General features: G+C 33.6%; 6 protein-coding genes across 9 annotated transcripts; 2 read left to right on the top strand and 4 right to left on the bottom strand.

The window, feature by feature from the left end:
- Window positions 1–130: 130 nt before the first annotated feature.
- On the bottom strand, window positions 131–1,283 carry LOC128885759 (coiled-coil domain-containing protein 134-like). Its single transcript, XM_054140013.1, has 3 exons — window positions 1,073–1,283; window positions 661–870; window positions 131–597 (listed from the first exon to the last, which is right to left on the bottom strand). Exons 1-3 carry the CDS (start codon window positions 1,257–1,259, stop codon window positions 251–253), a joined length of 744 nt encoding a protein of 247 aa, XP_053995988.1. The 5' UTR covers window positions 1,260–1,283; the 3' UTR covers window positions 131–250.
- A 198-nt stretch (window positions 1,284–1,481) lies between these two features.
- On the top strand, window positions 1,482–3,196 carry LOC128885761 (protein YIPF6). The gene is made up of 7 exons (XM_054140015.1): window positions 1,482–1,868; window positions 2,010–2,138; window positions 2,214–2,292; window positions 2,370–2,412; window positions 2,486–2,617; window positions 2,836–2,993; window positions 3,052–3,196. Exons 1-7 carry the CDS (start codon window positions 1,839–1,841, stop codon window positions 3,165–3,167), a joined length of 687 nt encoding a protein of 228 aa, XP_053995990.1. The 5' UTR covers window positions 1,482–1,838; the 3' UTR covers window positions 3,168–3,196.
- A 530-nt stretch (window positions 3,197–3,726) lies between these two features.
- LOC128885749 (tetratricopeptide repeat protein 8) lies at window positions 3,727–6,245 on the bottom strand. Its single transcript, XM_054139993.1, has 7 exons — window positions 5,516–6,245; window positions 5,282–5,414; window positions 5,068–5,212; window positions 4,570–4,994; window positions 4,329–4,500; window positions 4,036–4,242; window positions 3,727–3,965 (listed from the first exon to the last, which is right to left on the bottom strand). The coding sequence occupies exons 1-7, from the start codon at window positions 5,688–5,690 to the stop codon at window positions 3,849–3,851; spliced, it is 1,374 nt and encodes a 457-aa protein (XP_053995968.1). The 5' UTR covers window positions 5,691–6,245; the 3' UTR covers window positions 3,727–3,848.
- Window positions 5,725–15,592, top strand: LOC128885730 (WD repeat-containing protein on Y chromosome). The gene is made up of 20 exons (XM_054139953.1): window positions 5,725–5,742; window positions 5,808–5,950; window positions 6,450–6,543; window positions 6,651–6,755; window positions 6,825–7,016; window positions 7,128–7,239; window positions 7,332–7,468; window positions 7,559–7,753; window positions 7,834–8,041; window positions 8,122–8,327; window positions 8,414–8,614; window positions 8,737–8,981; window positions 9,070–9,327; window positions 9,424–9,513; window positions 9,580–9,842; window positions 10,159–10,399; window positions 10,480–10,654; window positions 10,712–10,900; window positions 11,001–11,092; window positions 14,763–15,592. Exons 1-20 carry the CDS (start codon window positions 5,740–5,742, stop codon window positions 14,794–14,796), a joined length of 3,183 nt encoding a protein of 1,060 aa, XP_053995928.1. The 5' UTR covers window positions 5,725–5,739; the 3' UTR covers window positions 14,797–15,592.
- LOC128885733 (inner centromere protein-like) lies at window positions 11,261–14,741 on the bottom strand. The gene is made up of 3 exons (XM_054139958.1): window positions 14,453–14,741; window positions 13,855–14,325; window positions 11,261–13,745 (listed from the first exon to the last, which is right to left on the bottom strand). Exons 2-3 carry the CDS (start codon window positions 14,314–14,316, stop codon window positions 11,598–11,600), a joined length of 2,610 nt encoding a protein of 869 aa, XP_053995933.1. The 5' UTR covers window positions 14,317–14,325; window positions 14,453–14,741; the 3' UTR covers window positions 11,261–11,597.
- LOC128885736 (cGMP-dependent 3',5'-cyclic phosphodiesterase-like) lies at window positions 15,000–20,259 on the bottom strand. 4 transcript variants are annotated; one of them, XM_054139963.1, is made up of 11 exons: window positions 19,727–20,259; window positions 19,252–19,368; window positions 18,483–18,733; window positions 18,244–18,353; window positions 18,021–18,160; window positions 17,766–17,952; window positions 17,505–17,686; window positions 16,982–17,431; window positions 16,616–16,903; window positions 16,353–16,498; window positions 15,000–16,269 (listed from the first exon to the last, which is right to left on the bottom strand). In XM_054139963.1, exons 1-11 carry the CDS (start codon window positions 19,832–19,834, stop codon window positions 16,002–16,004), a joined length of 2,247 nt encoding a protein of 748 aa, XP_053995938.1. In that variant the 5' UTR covers window positions 19,835–20,259; the 3' UTR covers window positions 15,000–16,001. The 4 variants fall into 4 exon arrangements, 3 of the variants coding, with proteins under 3 accessions (XP_053995938.1, XP_053995936.1, XP_053995937.1); XM_054139961.1 differs by having other exon boundaries at window positions 18,244–18,733; XM_054139962.1 differs by having other exon boundaries at window positions 17,766–17,943; window positions 18,244–18,733.
- Window positions 20,260–20,367: the final 108 nt, after the last annotated feature.

Here is a 20,367-nt window from a genome sequence, read left to right as displayed (position 1 = left end):
GATGCAGACACTTCCCATGTAAAACCTTCTGCACGATTTTCTTCTCACGTGAAAATTATCTTCTGTACTCGAAATGTACGATACGGATACATATTTATATGGAACGTTACAAATGAATAGAAGACACGTGTATAGAAACATACATTTTATTTGGAGTATTTTACAGAATTATACAGTAGAAGAAATAACTTTTAGGAAGCGCATAATTATCATCAGCCAGTGAGATCAGCCGTCGGAAAAAGGGGTGGGTTTATAGTTCGATTTTAGCCATTCGAGGCCCCCGTTTTTCTTTTTCTTTCTTCAACGATCGCTTTATCTTTGTTTCCCCTCTGTTTCTTTCTCGAGACTCGGCTGACTTCCAATAAGGATTATTATATCCTGGTTCGCGTTCCGTGATGCCAAGTTCTTGTGCCATCAGGTTAATCACGCCGAGGCTGTCTTCACCCAACAGATGCTTGGTACGATTTGTGAAATTCAAAGACCAATTTATGATCGCGTTCCATTTTTCCTGCTTCTTCAGTATACGATGCATAACGTGAGGAAAATGGAGAACGACATCACCGAAGAATAGCGTGTTTTCCACTATACCGGATATTGCTGTGAATATATGCAAAGAGTACATAAACTATAGACATATGTTTAAACATTTCTTTAAATTACCACTTTGTATAGTAAGATTTTGTGGCAAAAATCTACGTTCCGGATGGTAACTTGCACTTTCGATCACTGTTCTACTCGATTCGATTATTTTGATCATATTTTCACCAAGAATCATCATCATTTTGTATAAACGCTCATAGTTGTCTATCTTTTCCAAACGTTTTACTGCATCCGCGTGGTCCTTGCGTTGATGTTTCAACGATTTTTTTACTAATGAAATCTCAGTTAAGGAACGTTTATAAATGTCTTTCTTTTGTTGTCGCTGTTCGAGATTATTAATACTAAAGTTAAGAATTAGATCTACCGATTATTATTGCATTAAAAGGGTTCCATTCACATGATACTTTCCAACATATCAAAATAATGATTTTGTGTTTGTATAGTTATATTATATTATATTCTTTATGGATACATAACTCTTCGTAGGCTTCAGTTTCGAATGAACCGTTTATTCGCGGTTCTTCGTTCATTGGCTGGCCGTCGATTGATGAAGAATCATGCTGCACGTGCGCAGCACCAGCACCAGCACCAGCACCAGCACCAGCACTAGCACATGTCAATATCGATACGACTACTATGCGAACGAATACGCGTGGCATTTTGTAAGATCAAAGAACGTTCGACATAAAAAGCAATGTATCGATCGCAAGCGAATAAACGTACGCCGAAAAGTGATCGGTGATTTCTAATAATCCTTACATCTTTTCAAAAGAAATTATGAAATTTTTAACGGAATTTAATCGACGTCGACGGCGATGTAGCTAAACCACAAACAACTTTTCAACATTGATATTTTCTCGATACTGCTGCCACCTTTCGACTCGTATGCAACATCGAGTGTGTCAACTTCACCGACGATTTACTTAAAAGACTTGTTACGGTTAATTCGTAATTATACAACGATCACAAACATTTCGATCGTGACGTGTGTACAAGTTTTTACAGTATTTATTGGCATTGCACGCGAAGAACGTTAATATCTTATCAGTGTTTGTATACGAGTAATGATAGCATTCGGTTCAGGTTATGCCATGGTCGTATCACATAGGAAAAGCTTGATTCATTCTGCGTGCATATGGCAGTGATTTAATTTGATATGACAATAATTTACCCGCGTTTAACGTCTAAATAATATACATAATTACTTGGTAATTTGAGTCCCGTGTCCGGCAACAAACATGGCAGCGACAGATGATACAAATCTCGATGTGAGTATAGTACTGTTGCATACGATTACCTTAATCGTGTATTTTCAGATTACATCATTGAAAATTATATTAAAAGTATTGCGTGCACTTTGTTTTTCAAAACTGAACTCTCCATTTTTAACGTAAATTCTTTATTTCAAGTTCAAAGTTACGATGGAATATGCTGATCCGCAGAGTATCGAGGGTGAAATGACAGTAGGACCCAAACAGAAATCAAACCTCGGGGAACCTGAATTTAATACTTTAGACGAACCAATCAGAGATACAATTGTAAGTTTATATTGACATTATATTTGTATTCAATCAAAGGAATATAATTAATTATATTAGTAATTTTTCTTGCAGCTCAGAGATGTTCGAGCAGTGTGTAAAAAGTTTTATCATGTTTTATATCCCAAAGAGAAGAAAAGTTTATTAAAAGAATGTGAATATATCAAGAAATTCTTTTTATACACAATATTCTGTGAATTGCTTAATTATAAGAAATGTTTTCTATTTTAGGGGATCTTTGGGGACCATTAGTATTATGCACATTCATGGCAATGTGAGTTTGATGCTTGTTTTAGATTTCATTGAAATTTCATACATTACGTAATTGTAATCATTATTTTTTTCAGGATATTACAAGGTTCTTCCGATGCAGCAGATAATTCAAACGACGGCGGACCAGAATTTGCAGAGGTTTTTGTAATTGTATGGATTGGATCTATGGTTGTTACGTTAAACTCCAAACTATTGGGTGGCAATATGTAAGATATACAGAATTCAATATTTTCCTTTTTAGCGTTTACAAATACAAAAGATTGCATAAGATTTGTCATATATATATAGCAATGTACCAGGGATATATATACAAAACTGTTGACTTTTGATTTTACAAATGTAAAAATAACTATTCAAAATTAAACAGGACAAAAATTGCTCGCGATTCTTTATTTTATACGAGTTTTGTTTTAATGTGTTGTAGATCCTTCTTCCAAAGTATTTGCGTCTTAGGATACTGCTTGCTACCAACTGCCATTGCTCTAATTTTATGTAGAATTATATTAATGGCAGACCAGACTACTTTCCTATTCAGTCTAAGGTTCATAATTTCTATGGTCGGATTCGCATGGGCAACATATGGTTAGTATCAGTTTACATTCTATATTTACAACTACGATTATGCGCAATTATATTTTAGCATCGATGGCATTTCTTGGCGACAGTCAACCCGTAGGGAGGAAAGCTCTAGCCGTGTATCCGATATTTTTATTCTATTTTGTAATTTCATGGTTGGTTATATCTCATACTACATAAAATGAAATATATAACATTTCCAATAAGAAGACTGTACATTGCTCCGTATCTGTGCACAAAAAAAAAAGCAAAGAAATCGAAAGCCGAGAGAATCGTAGTAGTCTGCATTCTACTTTGTAATTGTTAAAAAATCCAAGTGTACGTTGGTATACCCTATACCAAGTTCTCTGTAGATAAACCTTATTATCGTAGATGCATATGTTGATGCACTTCAGAATATCACCCGTTTGTACGTCAATTATAATTATCTATACACAGAATATATACGAGTATAAGATGTAAAACGATGAATAATACTTAAGTAAATTATTATCAGATTGTTATATATTTGTACAGAGGCTTGATAAGGAGAATTTAGTCAGTGTAAAACAGAAAATAATTTCAGCATCGTACCGATTTAGGATTTCTTTATAATCTTCCATGATGTTTCTATACAGCAATCGTTAACGGGTTATTTTTTCACAAGCTGACATTCCTATTAATGCGTTTATATTATTTGTTAATCGTTTAAGTTACTGAAATTATTAAGAGATTTAAAGAAAAGCATTAAATCACATAATTTGTACTTTTTGCATATATGTATTGTGTACATAATGTTGTCTGTACAATTAAAATCAAACATTCAATAAAATACATCATTTTGTATAACTTGGGTAAATTCCTTTCTCTTCACCAGAAACTTCACATGTGAGAAAAATATCTTTCTAATTTTTTGAGGAGGATTTTGCTATCACAGTGAGCAGGATACGCGCTCAAAGACTTTTGTACCGCGATGTAACATGTTTGAAGATCTCCAACCTATGGAATTTCAACTAATAAGAATGTATTATTGTATAAGTAGAGTATATTATAATATGTAATACGTTACATCATAGGCTAAGAAAGCACTATTAAAGTGAGGTTCGTAAATAAAATTAGCAATGTTGGCTGCAGCATGAAAATATGTTCTCGCAGCTGTTAGATTTCCATTACGTATTTTTATCACACCAAGATTATTGTATGCCAAAGCATGTCTATTGTCGCTTATAATAGCTAGCTTTAGACATTCTTCCGCCATTGTTATATCACCTACTGTCTGAAATTATTTTTAAGTGATTCTTTCACCAAACAAGTTTCAACAAAAGAAGTTGTTTTACGAGGGCATTTCAATTGTATACGTACAAGAGCAATGTGAGAAATATTATACCATACGTCAGCTATATTTTCATCGGTAGAGAGATTAAGCGCTCTTTCAAAGCACGATATAACATGGTCGTATTGTTGAGAATAAAAGCAGCACAATCCAAGATTATTGAACAATTCTACGTTGTATACACCCATTTGTAATAATCGCCTGCATAGATAATATGATAATGTTGCATTTCAAATCATTTTTAACTATTATATTTTTATTTGTGTTTACCTGTAGTAACGTAATGCCAATTCTGGTTGATCATTGTAAAAATGATGCATCCCGATACTAGCTATCGCTTCTGTATGCGAAGCATCTTCCTGAGCAACGATCTTATAATATTTCAACGACATGCTCGCATTATTCAGACCATCGAATACACGGCCCATTTCGGTGAGAATATTTACATCGTTAGGAAAATACTCAAGACCTTTTTTACATACATCTAAAGCAGCCAACGGCTGATCCAATCTAATGTAAACTCTAACAAGCCTCAACACCGTTTCAATGGATTTACAATCTTTCAATGCCGACTTAAATTGCTGCTCTGCATCTCTTATTAATCCTAAATTATAATAACATTTTCCAAGTTGTACTTTCCACCACCAGTCTTTATACTGACACACTTGCGTTGCCTGAACTGCCAAATCTAGTGCCTGTGAATAGTATTATGGTAATTTAAATTAAATGTAAAGCGTACGTGTTTGTTAAACGCGTATGTATACTTACGTATCTTACATCATGTTCGTGGTAATATATGTACTCGAACAGTGGTTTCGCGATACTGGGTTTATTTGCATACTTGGAAATATTTAAACGTGAGAGTTGTATAAAAGGTCCTCCAGGCTCTGTTAACATAGATGCTGTACCTAATCTATACATTAATTAAAATTTAATTTTCTGTTACAATAGTTATCAGATTAATCCATAATAATAATTGTACCTAACACTTCGACCAGAACTTGCAGTGATCGGTCTGGCAGTCATAGCAGTTCTCGGTGTTCTTAATGTTTGCTCAACAGATTGAGACATTGCAGATTGAGTAGCTGGTCTCGCAACTCCTGTCAGTGGCCTCCCTTTATAAAGTATCATGTTTTTAAAATTTATATTTATTTTTATACGAGCTTTCTACCTATATTCTACTATTCAAAGTTGTTTAAAAGTTTCTAGACCACACCTGACTGTGTTTTTGGTCGAAGATATTGTCCTATATGTGATGTACCAGGGTTTTTTAAGGATGTTCCTGGCCTAGGCATGGAGGATATCGTATAGTTATCTAGTAAACTTTCAGCAATTCCTTCTTCTTCGCCTTCAATGTCGTCTACATATACTTGTAACGTTAAAGCACGCATTTTTAACACCCAAATAGCCTGAAGAATATTATATTTTGATAAGAAACAGATGGTAAATAACTATTGCAGTACATTAACAAGAAGTATACCTGATCTAATGGATTTTTTCTTAATAAGTCTGTGCATATTGTTGCACATTCTTCATACTTTCCTCTACTGAAGAAACTTAGAGCTTTAAACAGCTCCATACGTTCATGGAAAATTCAATGCAGAATAATTAGAAAAGCTGATCGAATAATAAGAAACAAACTTATACCATGGTATTGTATTGTATCTAAATATACCTAAGTATACTAAGTGTAGTAGATAATCGAATTTTCCATGTATGAACTTATTGATTATTTCGCTTATAACCCTATCTGCATAAACCAAGGGTAGATCAACATTATATTTTATACAAATATAATTCGTTAAAAGAATCACTGAAATTCATATAATATCGTGATTTTTCATGATGATAAATTACATTTAAAAAATAACAAAACACTATCATGTGTTTCAATCAACTTTATTGTATACACCAAAATTTGAAAAAGATTATATAATATATTATTTATATTATAATACACTTATTACATCTGTTTCTTTTTTCTTTTTATGAATCGTATGTAACTTGCAATTGATACTGCAAATAATGGAAAGTTTTGCTACGAATACAATTAGGTCCGAATATTTGTTATCGAAATTAATAATATTTTGCGATATCTGTATAACACAAATATGAACATATGTATACATATATTTACATTTTTTATTTAGCATTCAACAAGCTTTTGACGATTTCTTTAAAAGAAAAAGTATAGAGGAACAATGTACAGAAGAATCTTTGATACGTCTGCACGAAGCCTTTTTGGTAAATTTCAAAAGATTAAACGGTTAATCAGAAATATTGATATATTAATTGTTCTGCATAACCAATCCAATTTGACTAATTTTTAACTTTAAAACGATAATTTATAGACTTCAGAGAGCGAGGAAATGAACATTTCCCAATTATACGATGCTTTCGAAAATATATTACATATTAAGTTGTCGATGGATGAATTTGAAATACTATTTAAAAAAGTAAGAGTGCGAGAAAAATAATTATTACTGTATTCTGGTAATTAACATCTTTTTATTTATCAATTACAGGTGAACTTAAAAAGAGATGGAAACATTACGTGGGATGAATTTATTTCTTATTTATTAGTGGAGTTTCAGAAAAAAGACACTGCTTTACAATGGCAGATATTGCAACTTCCAATAACAAGCATGCCTCAACTTTTAAAATCCCATCATCGTACACCTATACACAAAATTATCTTTTGTCCCGAAGTTTTATCTGTACGAATACAGCTCGACATTCAAATAAATCACCATTATTTTCAATAATTACGTATACCTTATAATCTAATGTGTACATTTAATCGAAAGTTCTTTTTCACTTATCTCTAGGACAGAACTGTAGGTTTTCAAAGGGGATGTTACTTAACGGTAACTAAGGAAGGAATCATAAATTATTGGTCGTTGGATTTAGAATATGTACGTAGCGTACAATCTGTAAATCGTTAGTATTTTTTTTAATGCTTAATGCTTAATGCTTAATGCTTAATGTGTCTTTATTGTTTTTCTAAATTACTATCATTTCTACCGTTCCAGCGTATTTAAGAGTACAACAAACCTTAATAACTGATATGATCGTAATGCCTGATGTACAGATAGTGTGTACGAGTTCTACTGAATGCGATTTGAGATTTTACGATACAGTGGCGAGAAAATTTGATCTTCGAGTAATGGTTTGTTACATTTTCGATGATATCAGTGACTGTCTTCATAAATAATATATCTCTTGTATATCGTATTAATGCTTTGGTATTAATACTTAGATATCAGGCTTAGAAAAAGCAGTAACCTGTATGAATTACTACTTCAGTAAAAATATCAAAGAAGATTCGTATATCGTACTCGGAGATATGAATGGATCTATTAAAATTATCTCTTTTTGTCCTGTGGATAGAGGACCATTTAGTCAAGAACCTCAACGTGATACTTGTTTCATTCGTTATGAAGCTGTTCTTAAGGTAAATCCATACTAATATTCAATGTTTTGTTTTTATTTTACATCATATCTTCCGTTACAGTATGATTAAAAATGTTTTAGGGCGAATTCCCAGGGATGAAAGTTACAGAATTTAAGAAAATTCACACAGACTGGGTGAAGCAGGTAGCTTATTACGATAGTCTCAAAGCTTTTGTGTCCAGCAGCAGATGTTGCAGTTGTTCTCTCTTAATTAGCGATCTCACAGGATCAAGAATTCAATACAGATTTAAAGTTAACATGGGCATATCTTGTTTTACCGTTTGTGAGGGTACTTTTAACGAACCGAGCCCTCTAATTTTATTCTTCTAATCCGCGCATTCTAATATAACGAAAAATATGAATATTTAGAAAGCCAAACGTTGGTAACTGGTGGTCCGGATTGCATAGTTCGGGTTTGGAACCCCTTTGTGACAAAACGAGCGAACAGTACTTTTCAAGGTCATCATGCAGCTATTTGTGCTTTGGTTACTCAAAATACTGGAAAACGAGTGTACTCTTTATCAAAAGATAGATGCATCAAAGTGTGGGACGTATTAGCTCAATCTTGCATTCAGGTTTCAACTACTGCTATATACAAAAATAAACAATTCCATTGACCATATACATGTATTCTTCTATACTATTTTATTTTTCTTTATAGACATACAATGGCCTGCCCAGCAAATTAGGTGAACATACATCGATGACCATAGTTTACAATTCCTTAAATCACAAGATGATCATTGCTAGTACTATGATTGCAGTGATCATTTGCGAACCTATAGTCGACCAAGAAACGTCTGATGGCTTTACTCACACAAAACCAGTCAGCTGTGTTTTATACAATCATCTTTATAAAGTGGTACTACTTCTTTACATGTATAATTTATAACAGTGTTTTCCAAATAGAGGGATGCGACCCTCTTATACATAGCATATGTATAATATTATCCATACCAAATTTTTAATTCATTCTAAACCTAGGTAGTTTCTACTGGACTGGACTCTTGTATAATAGTTTGGGACCCATGGCTTGGAAATCGTTTGTATTTAGTAACGCATGCACACAGTCAATTCTTGTACGGTCAGTATCACGATGTTGAAATAACTGCTGCTTGTTTCGATGAATCTGAACAGTTGTTAGTGACGGGTGCTCGCGATGGAACACTAAAAATATGGAATTTTAATACGGGTACTTGTTTACGAAACATGGCAGTTGAAAATAATTGGTACGTATTTCTCGTACTTGAAAATTTTCTTATAAAATCACTTTTCATATATTAATTGAATACATTTGCTTTACTTCGTAACACGAAGCGAAATAACAAGTTTAGCTTGGGTTGAAAGTCGAGTTTTATCCAGCGGTTGGAATCGTCAAGTTATAGAATTTGCGATCTCTGATACGAATACATATAAAAAGAGTTGGGGAGTGAGGCATACCGATGATATTCTTTGTTCTGCCATCTGGTATCCCCAAGTCTTGGCAACGGCAACTTATAACGGAGAAATAATACTTTGGAGATTAGAAACGGGTCAACCCTATAGAAAATATAAAGTTTACGATCCAATGACTAGGTGATATGATACGTATACATATGTAGTATACATTTCTCTACTTTCTCTAATAATATCCAATGGAAAACTATTCAATGTGAGTAATGTGTCGTATAGATTTAACGTAAAATATGAGAAGAGTGAGAAGACGATTGAATCAAGTAAATTTAAGGAAAACGAGGAAGAGCAAGTTACTCTTAAAACCAGGTAACGATATCGTTTATACATACGTATACGATGATTATAAGAATCTATGTAAACTTTTATGCGTAGAACACGTTCTAAGGCTTCTAAACACCACGAGTCGATATTAAATTTAATAAGAACTGTTGCTGTTCGCGCTATGATATTTTTAAGTACACGGCCTACAGGGCCTAATATTGGGACGTTATTGGTATCCCTTGACTCGGGTTTAATACAAGTATGGAGCCATCATCCTGCCGGTGGATTTTTAGAAGCTTTTTCAGTTATTCATTCTGTAGGTGACTGTGCGTTATCGTTAACAACCGATCCTGGGAATCGTTTCCTTGTAACAGGTAAAAAAAAAAAAAAAAAAAAAAAAGGAAAGAGAGAAGTAACATACATATATTTCTTTTACAAATTGAAATTTATTGATTGTAAACTTGCCAACGTTATTTATATATAATATTAATCTCTCGTAATCGTATAGGAATTTAATACACAATTATAATTACGTTAAAATATACATATATCATACGATTTATTATAGGGATTAGGGTTCATAAAATCTAACATTGTCGACATTGTACAAAAGTATAAAAGAACAATAAACTTTTAGAACACGTTAGTCCTCATTTAAAACTACAGATGATCTTACTAAAATTGATCTAGGGCATAACGCTGGATACATCAAAGTCTGGTATCTTGCGAATTACTTGATACCAAATTCTCCTAAGACATGCATGCCTCTTTTACGATTAGAGTTTCCATTTTTATGGAAAGATAAAATAAACGGAAGAGCTAAGAGAGCAGTACGGAATCAGGCTTTGCCACTGTTACTGTCTTCTGTGCGGGGGCACGATATGGCTGTCATGTCCGTTCAAATAATTCCCGACGCACGTATTATTGCTAGGTAATAAATATCAGTTATCCTTCATTTTAATATTAATTTCTCGTACAAGTTAAAAGTGATTTCTTTGTATTATTCTCAAGTGGCAGCACAGATCGCACAGTACGTCTGTGGACACTCGGAGGACGTTACATATCAACCTTTGGAACGTACAAAGCATGGTTGCCAATTTTACCTACAATTCCAGCGTACAAGTATTTCCATGATTACAGACTTCCACCAGATATTAAGAGATTTGCTAGCTTTACGACCATGAAGGTAATTTAATATGTTCTAAGTAAGAATGAATCGTTGATCGCGTTGTGTTTTAAAAAGGTTCTCAAGGGAGGCGTCAGGAAAATCGCAACTGAATCTGAAACCGATATATCGGATTTTGAGAAAGCTTTGATCCCTGAACGTCAACACCCCACGATAGACGGAAGAAAGCTTACTATTTCGGTTATGAATAAATCAGTCTTGATGCTTTTCTTCGATTATCCGGTGTTGGATGGCTCTTTACCATATGTAAATATGCTTTTATTTTATACAATTTTCTCTTTACCATAGAGCAAATTTATCAGAATTGTCTTGACCAGAACATACTTTAATCGAACAAATGTTACAGATACCTATATACACACATTTAAAATTAAGACCTTTGGAAATTGTTAAAACGCCAAAATTACCATCGCTTCTGGAAAAACAAAAAGAATTGACGTAAGTCGTTCAAATTTATATTTGAATTGCTGAATTTGCGGAACTATACGTATATTTGTATAAAATTGTTTAGTAGAAAACACAATTGAAAAAAAAAAAAAGAAGACTGTGGAGCAATGGAGCAATGTTCTACGAAAAGCGACGTTGCGTAAAATAATAAAGACTGACGGAACTAAATAATACTTATTTCATTAAAATACTTTGATACCACGGTTCATATTAATTAATTACATGAAGTATTTTTTGTCCAATACAAAGAATCAAAAAATAAATAGGAATAATACGGTAGAGTCTGATTGAAATTGTAAAAAATAGTAGCACTTATTCACATGGCATCTTTAGAAAACGCAGTCTTACATTCTGTTAATGTTAAATCGATTGTTTCAACAATGATGTGATATAAGGTCATTCTTATATCGCAACACAGTGCATATGGTATTACAAGCACTTTCATTATAAGGCACAATACGAATTTAACAACATTGCATTCGACAAACTATACCTTTCATTCGGTTTCCATCATGGAATAACGCGGCGGGGTTTTCCAAATCGCACTGGATGTGCGCTTCAATCTATTTCTATCTATACCTTGGAACATTTCGGACAAGTCTGGCGTACACTTCTTCGTGTCGAAAAATCTGGAGACTGCTTCATCGGGAATGTATCGTTGCATCGCCAATTGTGTTTTACGAATATGCGGCTGTGCCCAGTACGGAATTACATGCTTTGGTCTGGTTTCATCATCAGATTCGCCTTCATCGGGTTCACTGTCCAAAATGTAATTCGTTGGACCCTGATTATGTTTGCTGGCATATTTTTCTTGCGCTATAAGAACTTGGTTTTTAGCTCTCAATGCTTCGGCAGCAGCTTGTTGCTGAGCTCTTGCTTCGGCTTCTTTTCGTTTCTCGGCCTCTTGTTCGCGACGTCTTTGCTCTGCCAACAGACGTTCCGCTTCTTCTTGTTCTTGCAAACGTTGTAAACGTTGTTGCTCTTCCTGTCTCCTCCTTTCTTCTTTCTCCTGGGCTCGTTGAATTTGAATTAGACGTTTCCTTTCCATTTCCTCGCGTTGCTTCTCTTGCATTTGTTGCACCAAACGTGCCTTCTCCTCTCTTTCTTTTTCGGCCTTGTGACGTTTCTCCAGTTCCTGTTTCTCTTTTGCTTCTCTCGCCAGCTTATTTTTCAATTCTTTTTCTTGTCTTTTCCTTCTCTTTTCTTCCGTTTGAAGTCTTAGCGCCTCTTCGCGTTTCTTCCGTGCATCCTCGTCGTTCATTTTCCGTTTCTTCTCCTCTATTTTTTCTATCGAGTTACGTTTATTTACAGACTTGACAGAATGAATGAAAGAATCCACCGATGTAATGATGTTCGAACGCGTGTTCGCGATACGGTTAACAGACAATGGCAGCTGAATTTTTGTCTTTCCCAACGGTGTCGTTTTTTGTACGTACTTTTGATTCACCTTCTCGGCAGGAGTTGCTATTCTACTAATCTTTTGCGTCGATAGCATTTTGTTCTCTTTATATTCATCCGTGTCCTTGGCATACTTCGCTAACGAGATTTTCTTAGCTTTCGCGAGCGATTTCCGTGCTAATTTCTGAACAACCGTCTTCTCCATAGTCTTCGTACTTTCCGAAGATTCGGCTTGCGCAGCGGCTATAGCTCGTGTTTTTGTTCTGGTAAGTCTAGTTGGTACATCGACCTCAACTTTTGGACTGTTCAGACCTGCCTGCTCGAATGCCTCGACCCTCTTTTTTACAGACTCCTTCGCATAAGGACTGAACAAAGCGTTTGGTTTGTAACTGGCCTTTACTTCTTGGAGAACTGTGGTCGTGTTCACCTCCTTCAAAGTTGGTTTCGCTGGTGTATTAAGAATTTCATCTTCGCTCGACGATACAGAGTGTACAATAGGTCTCTGCCGTTTTCTACCTTCGTGTCTAACGTTTGCTTTGGATTTTTTTATTTCAGGCGACGATTTGTCATCCGTTATTAAATCATTAAATTCTTTGTCTTCTACAACTTCTTTTAACGGATGCATCCTGTCCTGCAGGGCTTTCAAAGAAGGTGACGAAAGTTTCGATGTTCTAGATGATCTAGATTCGGACATCGGTAGATTTGTCTTCTGTTGATTCTTCTTCTCTGGAACACTGCCAATGGCTTTAGTAATCGTCACAGTTTCGTTCAATTTAATCGCTGACAAAGGTTCCAAAACTACCGTTGCATTCATCATTTTTTGCATGGTAATCGTAGAATTCAAATTCATTGTGGAGTTCATGATAGGAATAGGTTTCTCGATCGCATCTTCGTACATGGAGGGCTCTTCCATAACTTCCGTTCTAGGAGCGATAACTGTATCGTTAATGGTTTTAGATTCCTTGTTACTTAAATTGTGATTTTGCGACAAAGTTCTCTTTCTAGTAGAGTGCCTCATTATCGATGACTTTCTTAACGTTTCCTTCTTATCGTTTTTATTCTGCAGTGTCGTCGTGTTGTTCGTTGAAATATTATTCTGCAAATTTGTATCCTCGGTTTTCTTCGCAGTGCTTTCTCCAAGTACATTTTCTTCTAATTTACTATGCTTCCTAGGACCTTGAAATGACTCTTCGTCAGAGCTACTTTTGGCAGGCTTTTTTCTTTTACTTCGAGTCTTACGTATCTCCTAAAAATTCGAAAAAATGATTTAATGTTGGTAATTTTGTCATATTAAAGATATACATACATATATATACATATTATTATATACGTAGTGAAATATTAACAATACAAACTTTTATAATAGTATTATCCTTCTCAGGTGACAGCGGTCTTCGTAATTTTGTATTCAACGTTATCGATTGTTGTCTCTTAATACTGTCTGCCGCTTTCTTTGATGCTTCTCTTTTTGTTCGACCAACCATCACTTCCGTAATGTTTTCATTCATCGTTTCGTCTCTGTTATCATTACTTTTCTCTTTAATGCTCATAGTGACAGAGCTTGGTAATGTACAATCGACAATGTCATCTTCTGGAATGGTTTCGATACGTTGCGCTCCTTTTTTCCTTAGAGGTTTTGGTGTTTTTGAAATTAAAGGGCCAAACGTTGATTGTGGAATTTGGGTGAGCAAACCATTTAAATATTGTATCGTATCTTTTAGATTTTCATTGATAAGTTCCTTAACTTCCGTGCAATGATTACAAATGTTTAACATATCGTTAACGATCATTGTCTTTACTTTGTCCTTGTCAGCCATGTTCGAAATCTTCAAAATATTCGTAATTTTAATATATATATACACGTGTAAATGTACAGGACGATTATCAGAAGGAGAGAGAGTACATACACGAAGAAGAATATATTTAACCAAACTAATTCGTTGAAATATTTACCTCTTGTGTTTCTTAAGATGCGATCAATTGTTACGAGTAAGTTTCACGAGAAAAACACACAAACTAGACGTTTAGTATACCTTCGTATACTAAATCGTCGCCTGAAAGAACAAACTTTAACGGCAATCTCCGTTTCGTGGTGCGGCAGGAAGGATGCAAGTTTCGTTCATCCAGTCTATAACGACTAACGACTTTTCGGTTGAATTTGAATCGGCTTTCTTAGCGACATCTATTTTCTCGGACGCGTCATTTTCCCCTAAATTAGAGGCACTGAAATATGCTAATGCTGGAACGCGTGTTAATTTTCTAGGCAAGAGAAAGATCAAATTCGGACAAATTGGTGAGCACTGAATTATACCAATACTTGTAATTAATAATGCTAATAATAATAATAATAATAATAGTAATAATAATCAATACTACCAGTAAGAAAAGTAACTATTTTATGAGAAACTTGAGCGTTTTACCATCGATGATGTTGACCATAGATTCAAACTAGACAGAGACCTTCCATTAAGAGTCCAATAATTGTTACGAATCAAATAAATCTTTTTGACAGTTTCTCATTTAATTTTAGTTTATTAAAACAAGTAATCTAACGATACAGAGAAATTCAACAAAAATTTTGTTAAAAAATTATTACGGTAAAATTTACAATCTTGATCTTATGATTTATACAAATGTTGTATAATTTAAGTTAAATTCTACTTGTACTTTAACTTAAATGGGACTGTTAATCTTATGTATTCGTGTATAACGTGTCACTCTCATGTAATAGCATAATTATTTATCACATTAAATTACATTACTCTATAATTATATTTTACCCTTTTTTATATAGAAAAGATTTCGATGTAAATACGATTTTACAGACTAATGTATTTCGTTTAATTGCACTTAGATTTTTGTAACTTATTTTTTAAAGAAAAATACCTATCTATCTTTAAAAAAAAATAAAATCTGAAAATTATTGCAATTTCAATTACAATTGGTCAGAGACATTATACTATATGTATACTATATGAAAAATTCAAACAATTTAATTGACAACAGTTTTAATTAACCGTGAAATTTGAAACAATACGGCGAATCGGTATATCGTATATACATATATTTCTCCATGAAGTATACGTAGGAATCTAGGAACTATGTTTCATTTGTTTCTCAATGCTATTTAATATACTTGAAAAAAAGATTAAATAGCATGACACACAAAAATGTTAGGTGGTTACGTAGGCAGTATATGTTTGAGGTATGTAATGGTACCTCGATGTGCCTATCTGGTGAGAGTAAAACAAAACATACTTGCGAACACATGCATATACATACGATACGATACAAAAGAAAGCTAATATTAAATAACATTTTAATACACGTTAATCATACAATAAATATTTTTCAGAACGCCAGCGCTCTTTTAATAAACAAATTTCAGTCGATCTACATATATTTGGTAATTAACAAGCTCTTCTATTGCTTCTGAATTATAAAAACTATCACGATTTGTATATGTCACGAATTCTTTTTCATGAAAAACATATTAAATCCTCTATCCCGATGTATCAATCATTTTAATATTACTTTCCGTTTCCTCCAACTCTATGTTGATTGTAGAGATTCGCGACGAATCCTTATTGCACCGAGTATAGATTTGTAGGACTTCTTCTTCGAAAGTAGGATCTAGTAAAATATCGATACCTTTCATTCCTGCTTTCGTGTATTTTTGAAATACAATTTTAGACACTTGCCACAAATCTCGATTTTCTTTTAACACATGAACCAGTGGTTCTACCATCGGAAATAATATGGAAACGTTACTGAGGAATGAAATCAAATATATTATTTTTTAATATATTGAATGTGCAATTGTTGAAAGTTTTGTTGAAAGTTGTACACTCACATAAAAAGTGGAAGAACTATATTTGTAATGAATTGAACTTGTAGGTCTGGTATCGACGCGCGCTCTCTGTCCATCATTTCGATAGGAGAACTACCCATACTTTTTTCCAAGTCCCCTTGTGAGAAGAATTCATCATAAATTTGTTCCTAATATAAGATGCAATAAACATGCAGCATATAAACATTTCAAATGTAACGTTTTCGAATTTCGTTTATACGAATACGAATTTATTACAGTACAGTATATATAATTTTTCTACTCACTGCAGTCTTTTTCGAAACTTTCCATTGTTTGGTTTGGTCGCTCAAGTCGCAACACGTCATAAGCATATCGAAAAATAGTTTTCGTTGCTTGGGATCCGTTTTATCGTACTTTTCTCTAATCATCTCTTCCTGTTTTTCTACGGTGCGAAAATGGGACGCTAAATCGGTCGCGAGTATATTGTTTCTTAACAAGTCTAATGCTTCACTGTATTCGTTGCTATTAAAATTTTCAAATATATTACAATCTTCGGTATTTAAAATGCACATAGACTGTGCCAAGTGATGTCTCTGTTGGTTTATAGAAAAGTGAATTTGTTATAGCGAAACGGAATTGTCATATTTTCATTTTGAAAAATGTTGATTTACCTCCATTACAGAACCCTCGGAACTGTAGAGGCTAGCCAATACCGTGCTACATTTAGTTTGAAATGAATTATTGGTTCCTCTATGATCTATATCGTGACACAAACAGGATACTAAAAAAACTAATGCTTCCAAATGCGTCATATAATTGTCGGTAATGAGATGCAAATTTCTCATCAGTAAATACGCAAAATGTGCCACAGAGAATGCGTGTACCCAATTATGATAAGGTGCGTCCCTGTATCCCTTCTTAACATATAATATAAACCTAGCTAGAGTTGATAATTTCATTTTCCAGTGTTTAATAAGACCTAAATCATTGAACATTTTGATCGTATAACAGGGTATATGCTTGTAAGGTACACTTCTAGGAGTAAACTGGAATTTATCGAAATCTTTTATATTGTGTTCGTCTTTGCAATTCAATAGCGCTTGAACAGCGTCTTCTTCCACCTTTAAGTATATTTCTGTTAGAACAGTTGGTTACGAGTAATTTAAAATCGTTACGATTTAATAAATTTCTTACCTTCATATGATACATCATTACTTCATTGCTGAGCTTGTTTCTTGCTTGAGCATCTTGCATCTTTTTATAAACGATACTATGCATTATAGAAATTCCACAGTAAATACTAAATGCTGTTGCGGCTTCTTCGTCGAAAACATCGAAATATAGTCTATCCTTTTTGTTACAGAGTTGCGCAACTCCTAAAGTCCAAAATAGCAATGATCTTGACAAAATCTTAATTTTCCGTTTATAACAAACGATAGTTAAACTTTCGCTTACCAACAATTCCATTTTCGTCCCTAATTGGGAAACATAAAATATTTCTAGTTCTAAAGCCTGTCACTTCATCTATTCCACGATAGAAAAGAGGATGTTCATAGGCATTTCTAATATTAATTAACATGCCAGTGGTTGCAACATGACCTGCTATACCTTGCCCTATCGGTATTCTCATTTCCTTCACAGGCTACAAACAGTTGGATCTTTAACTTTATTTATAAAGTATAAGTTTTGTTTTGAAAAAGTAGCGCTTACTTCTTTCATGGCAATACCGTCAAACACTTTAGCAACTAAATCTTGTTGATCGGGGTCCAAAAGAAATAACGAACATCGCTCGGCGTTTGTTAAATTTCTGACTTCCGCCATTATTTCTCGTAAAAGATCGGAAAAGTCTCCTGTTTATCGATATATCAATATTACGGATATTAATGAATTTTTTAACATTACGGTGATTATTCTACTTATAAAGAAACATTACCTAAATGGGTAAAAAGTTTCCTAGAAACAGCCAGTAACTTTTGACACTGGCGTTTCAGTCGAGTTTCTTCGTAACATGTTAACGAATTTAAAAGAAATCCTAGGCAGAATCTACGTTGAAGAAAAAATTTGTAATTATATCTAAAGAGAATTATTACAAATTTCAAATCGTTCGATACGTTCGTAGATTTGACTCGAGACTCGATTAATTCTTTTAACATAGTAAAAGTAATCTCGTACCTAAAACATTCTTGAACAATTTCTATACAACTATGTGCAGTTTTTTCTTTGTTGTTGTCGTCGTCGTTAACCAGAGATACTACCAGTGCTACATGATTCTGCTTTGGATGTTGTATAGGTATCGTTAAAAACGAATTTGACGTTGGACATATCGGCCGAAGATGACGTAATAATTCGTCGTCGAGCGTTTCGATATCCATGGTTACCGGTTCCTTATTCTGTATAGTCTTGTATAAGATATTATTCAACATCTGTAAAAAAAATCAATATAAAATTTAAACGAACATTTTGCTACTACAGTCATATCGAAAAATGAATTTTATAACGTTTTGCTTGTTTCATCAAAATTGGAAGAAACTTTGTAAACGTGTACAATAACGTTACCTAGAAAAGTGTGAACAGAGATAAGCATTATCATTGTAGACGATAACATTTACCATCGGCTTATAAGAAAGGTTTGCCGTGTTATATCAATAGTATTTTTACGTATGGCTTCTTTTATGTAGGTTTCTAAGTACTATGTTTGAGGATTAGATACCGTTAAGCAGACTTTATTTCCAATGTGGAACAATCCTTGAAACTATTATTTTTCACGAGATTAATGTTATTGCACGTATATTAAAAAATAATAGAATAAAAAAATTATGAAAACAATTTGTAAAATTCACCCGAATGTATCTTACTTGTATGTTTCGACAATAATTGTATCAACATTAATATGAAATAAAATAAACAGTAAATACTAGGTGTAATTAAACATTTTACTTACAGGAAATCTTATTTCTCTACCTAAAATTTCTTCTCCGATCACATGGATCACCATTTCCTCTGACTCTATTAAAATTGGTACAAGAAAAGATAACTTTGAGTTTGTTTCAGTTTGTATCTAAAACAATACAAAATATAATTAAAATCATACATGGTAATTAGCTTAATAAGTAAGTAGCAGTAAAAGTAATCTAATACTTATATTTAAAAAATAAATATAAGTATTTCTTGCAGTTTTGTGAACATTTAAAAAAAAAAAAACAATTAATCCTGTAAATGTATTATAAGCTTTTCACAAATAAAATAAAAAACATTAATTTTTCATTTTTGTTTCTTTAGAACGATACCTTTTTAAAGAAATAATTTCGTCGGTAAAATTTACTTTCACCAACGACCACCGTCCATTTCAAAAAAATGCAAGCGTGCCGCGAAAAATTGTGCATAGAAAGAATGTTGACATTAAGTACTTTACTTACGTATTTGTTTAACTTTTGCTGCACATGAGGATAGGAGAGGTCGCAGAGCTCCTCGAGAAGCAGAAGAATTTTGTCCGCGTGCGGCATATTTAAATCAAACGAACTCATTTTTTATTAGCTACTTTTCAATACTTTTTCATGTAGCTATATTCGCGAGTCGTGCTTCCATGTAATATTGCGACGTATCAAATGTGTTTGATTGAACACTCATTTTTCTAAATCTCTCATTTTTAACCATGCACAATGGAACAATTATTCTTAAACACTGTTTCGCAATCGTATCGCCGCATGTAGTAAACAAAGCGTGTCAATCATTTTTTAAATTTGAATGGACTGTCAGAGTACGAAATGAAAATACGATGCGAACAAGTTTCTTTGAGCTTCTGTGCTTCTGTCAGCAGACTCTGCATCAGTCTTCTGCTGCATTCTGCATGATTCCACGGATAGTGAATAAACAAGTGACGTGCGCAACTCGGACGACTCATAAATGCCAGCGTGAGAGTGCGTGAAAGCAACAACCACAGACAATATCCCTTTGCATATAAACATACTAATCAGAATTGAAAGGAACATTAATGTACGTCTATGTCTAACGCTGGCTATTCAGGAATGGCGTTTGTTTTAATTAATTCTAGTTAGTA

The sequence above is a fragment of the Hylaeus anthracinus genome, unplaced genomic scaffold (genome assembly GCF_026225885.1).
Source record: "Hylaeus anthracinus isolate JK02 unplaced genomic scaffold, UHH_iyHylAnth1.0_haploid 11981, whole genome shotgun sequence".
In the NCBI taxonomy this organism is placed as follows: Eukaryota; Metazoa; Arthropoda; class Insecta; order Hymenoptera; family Colletidae; genus Hylaeus; species Hylaeus anthracinus.
This window is presented reverse-complemented; position numbering and strand designations above follow the sequence as displayed.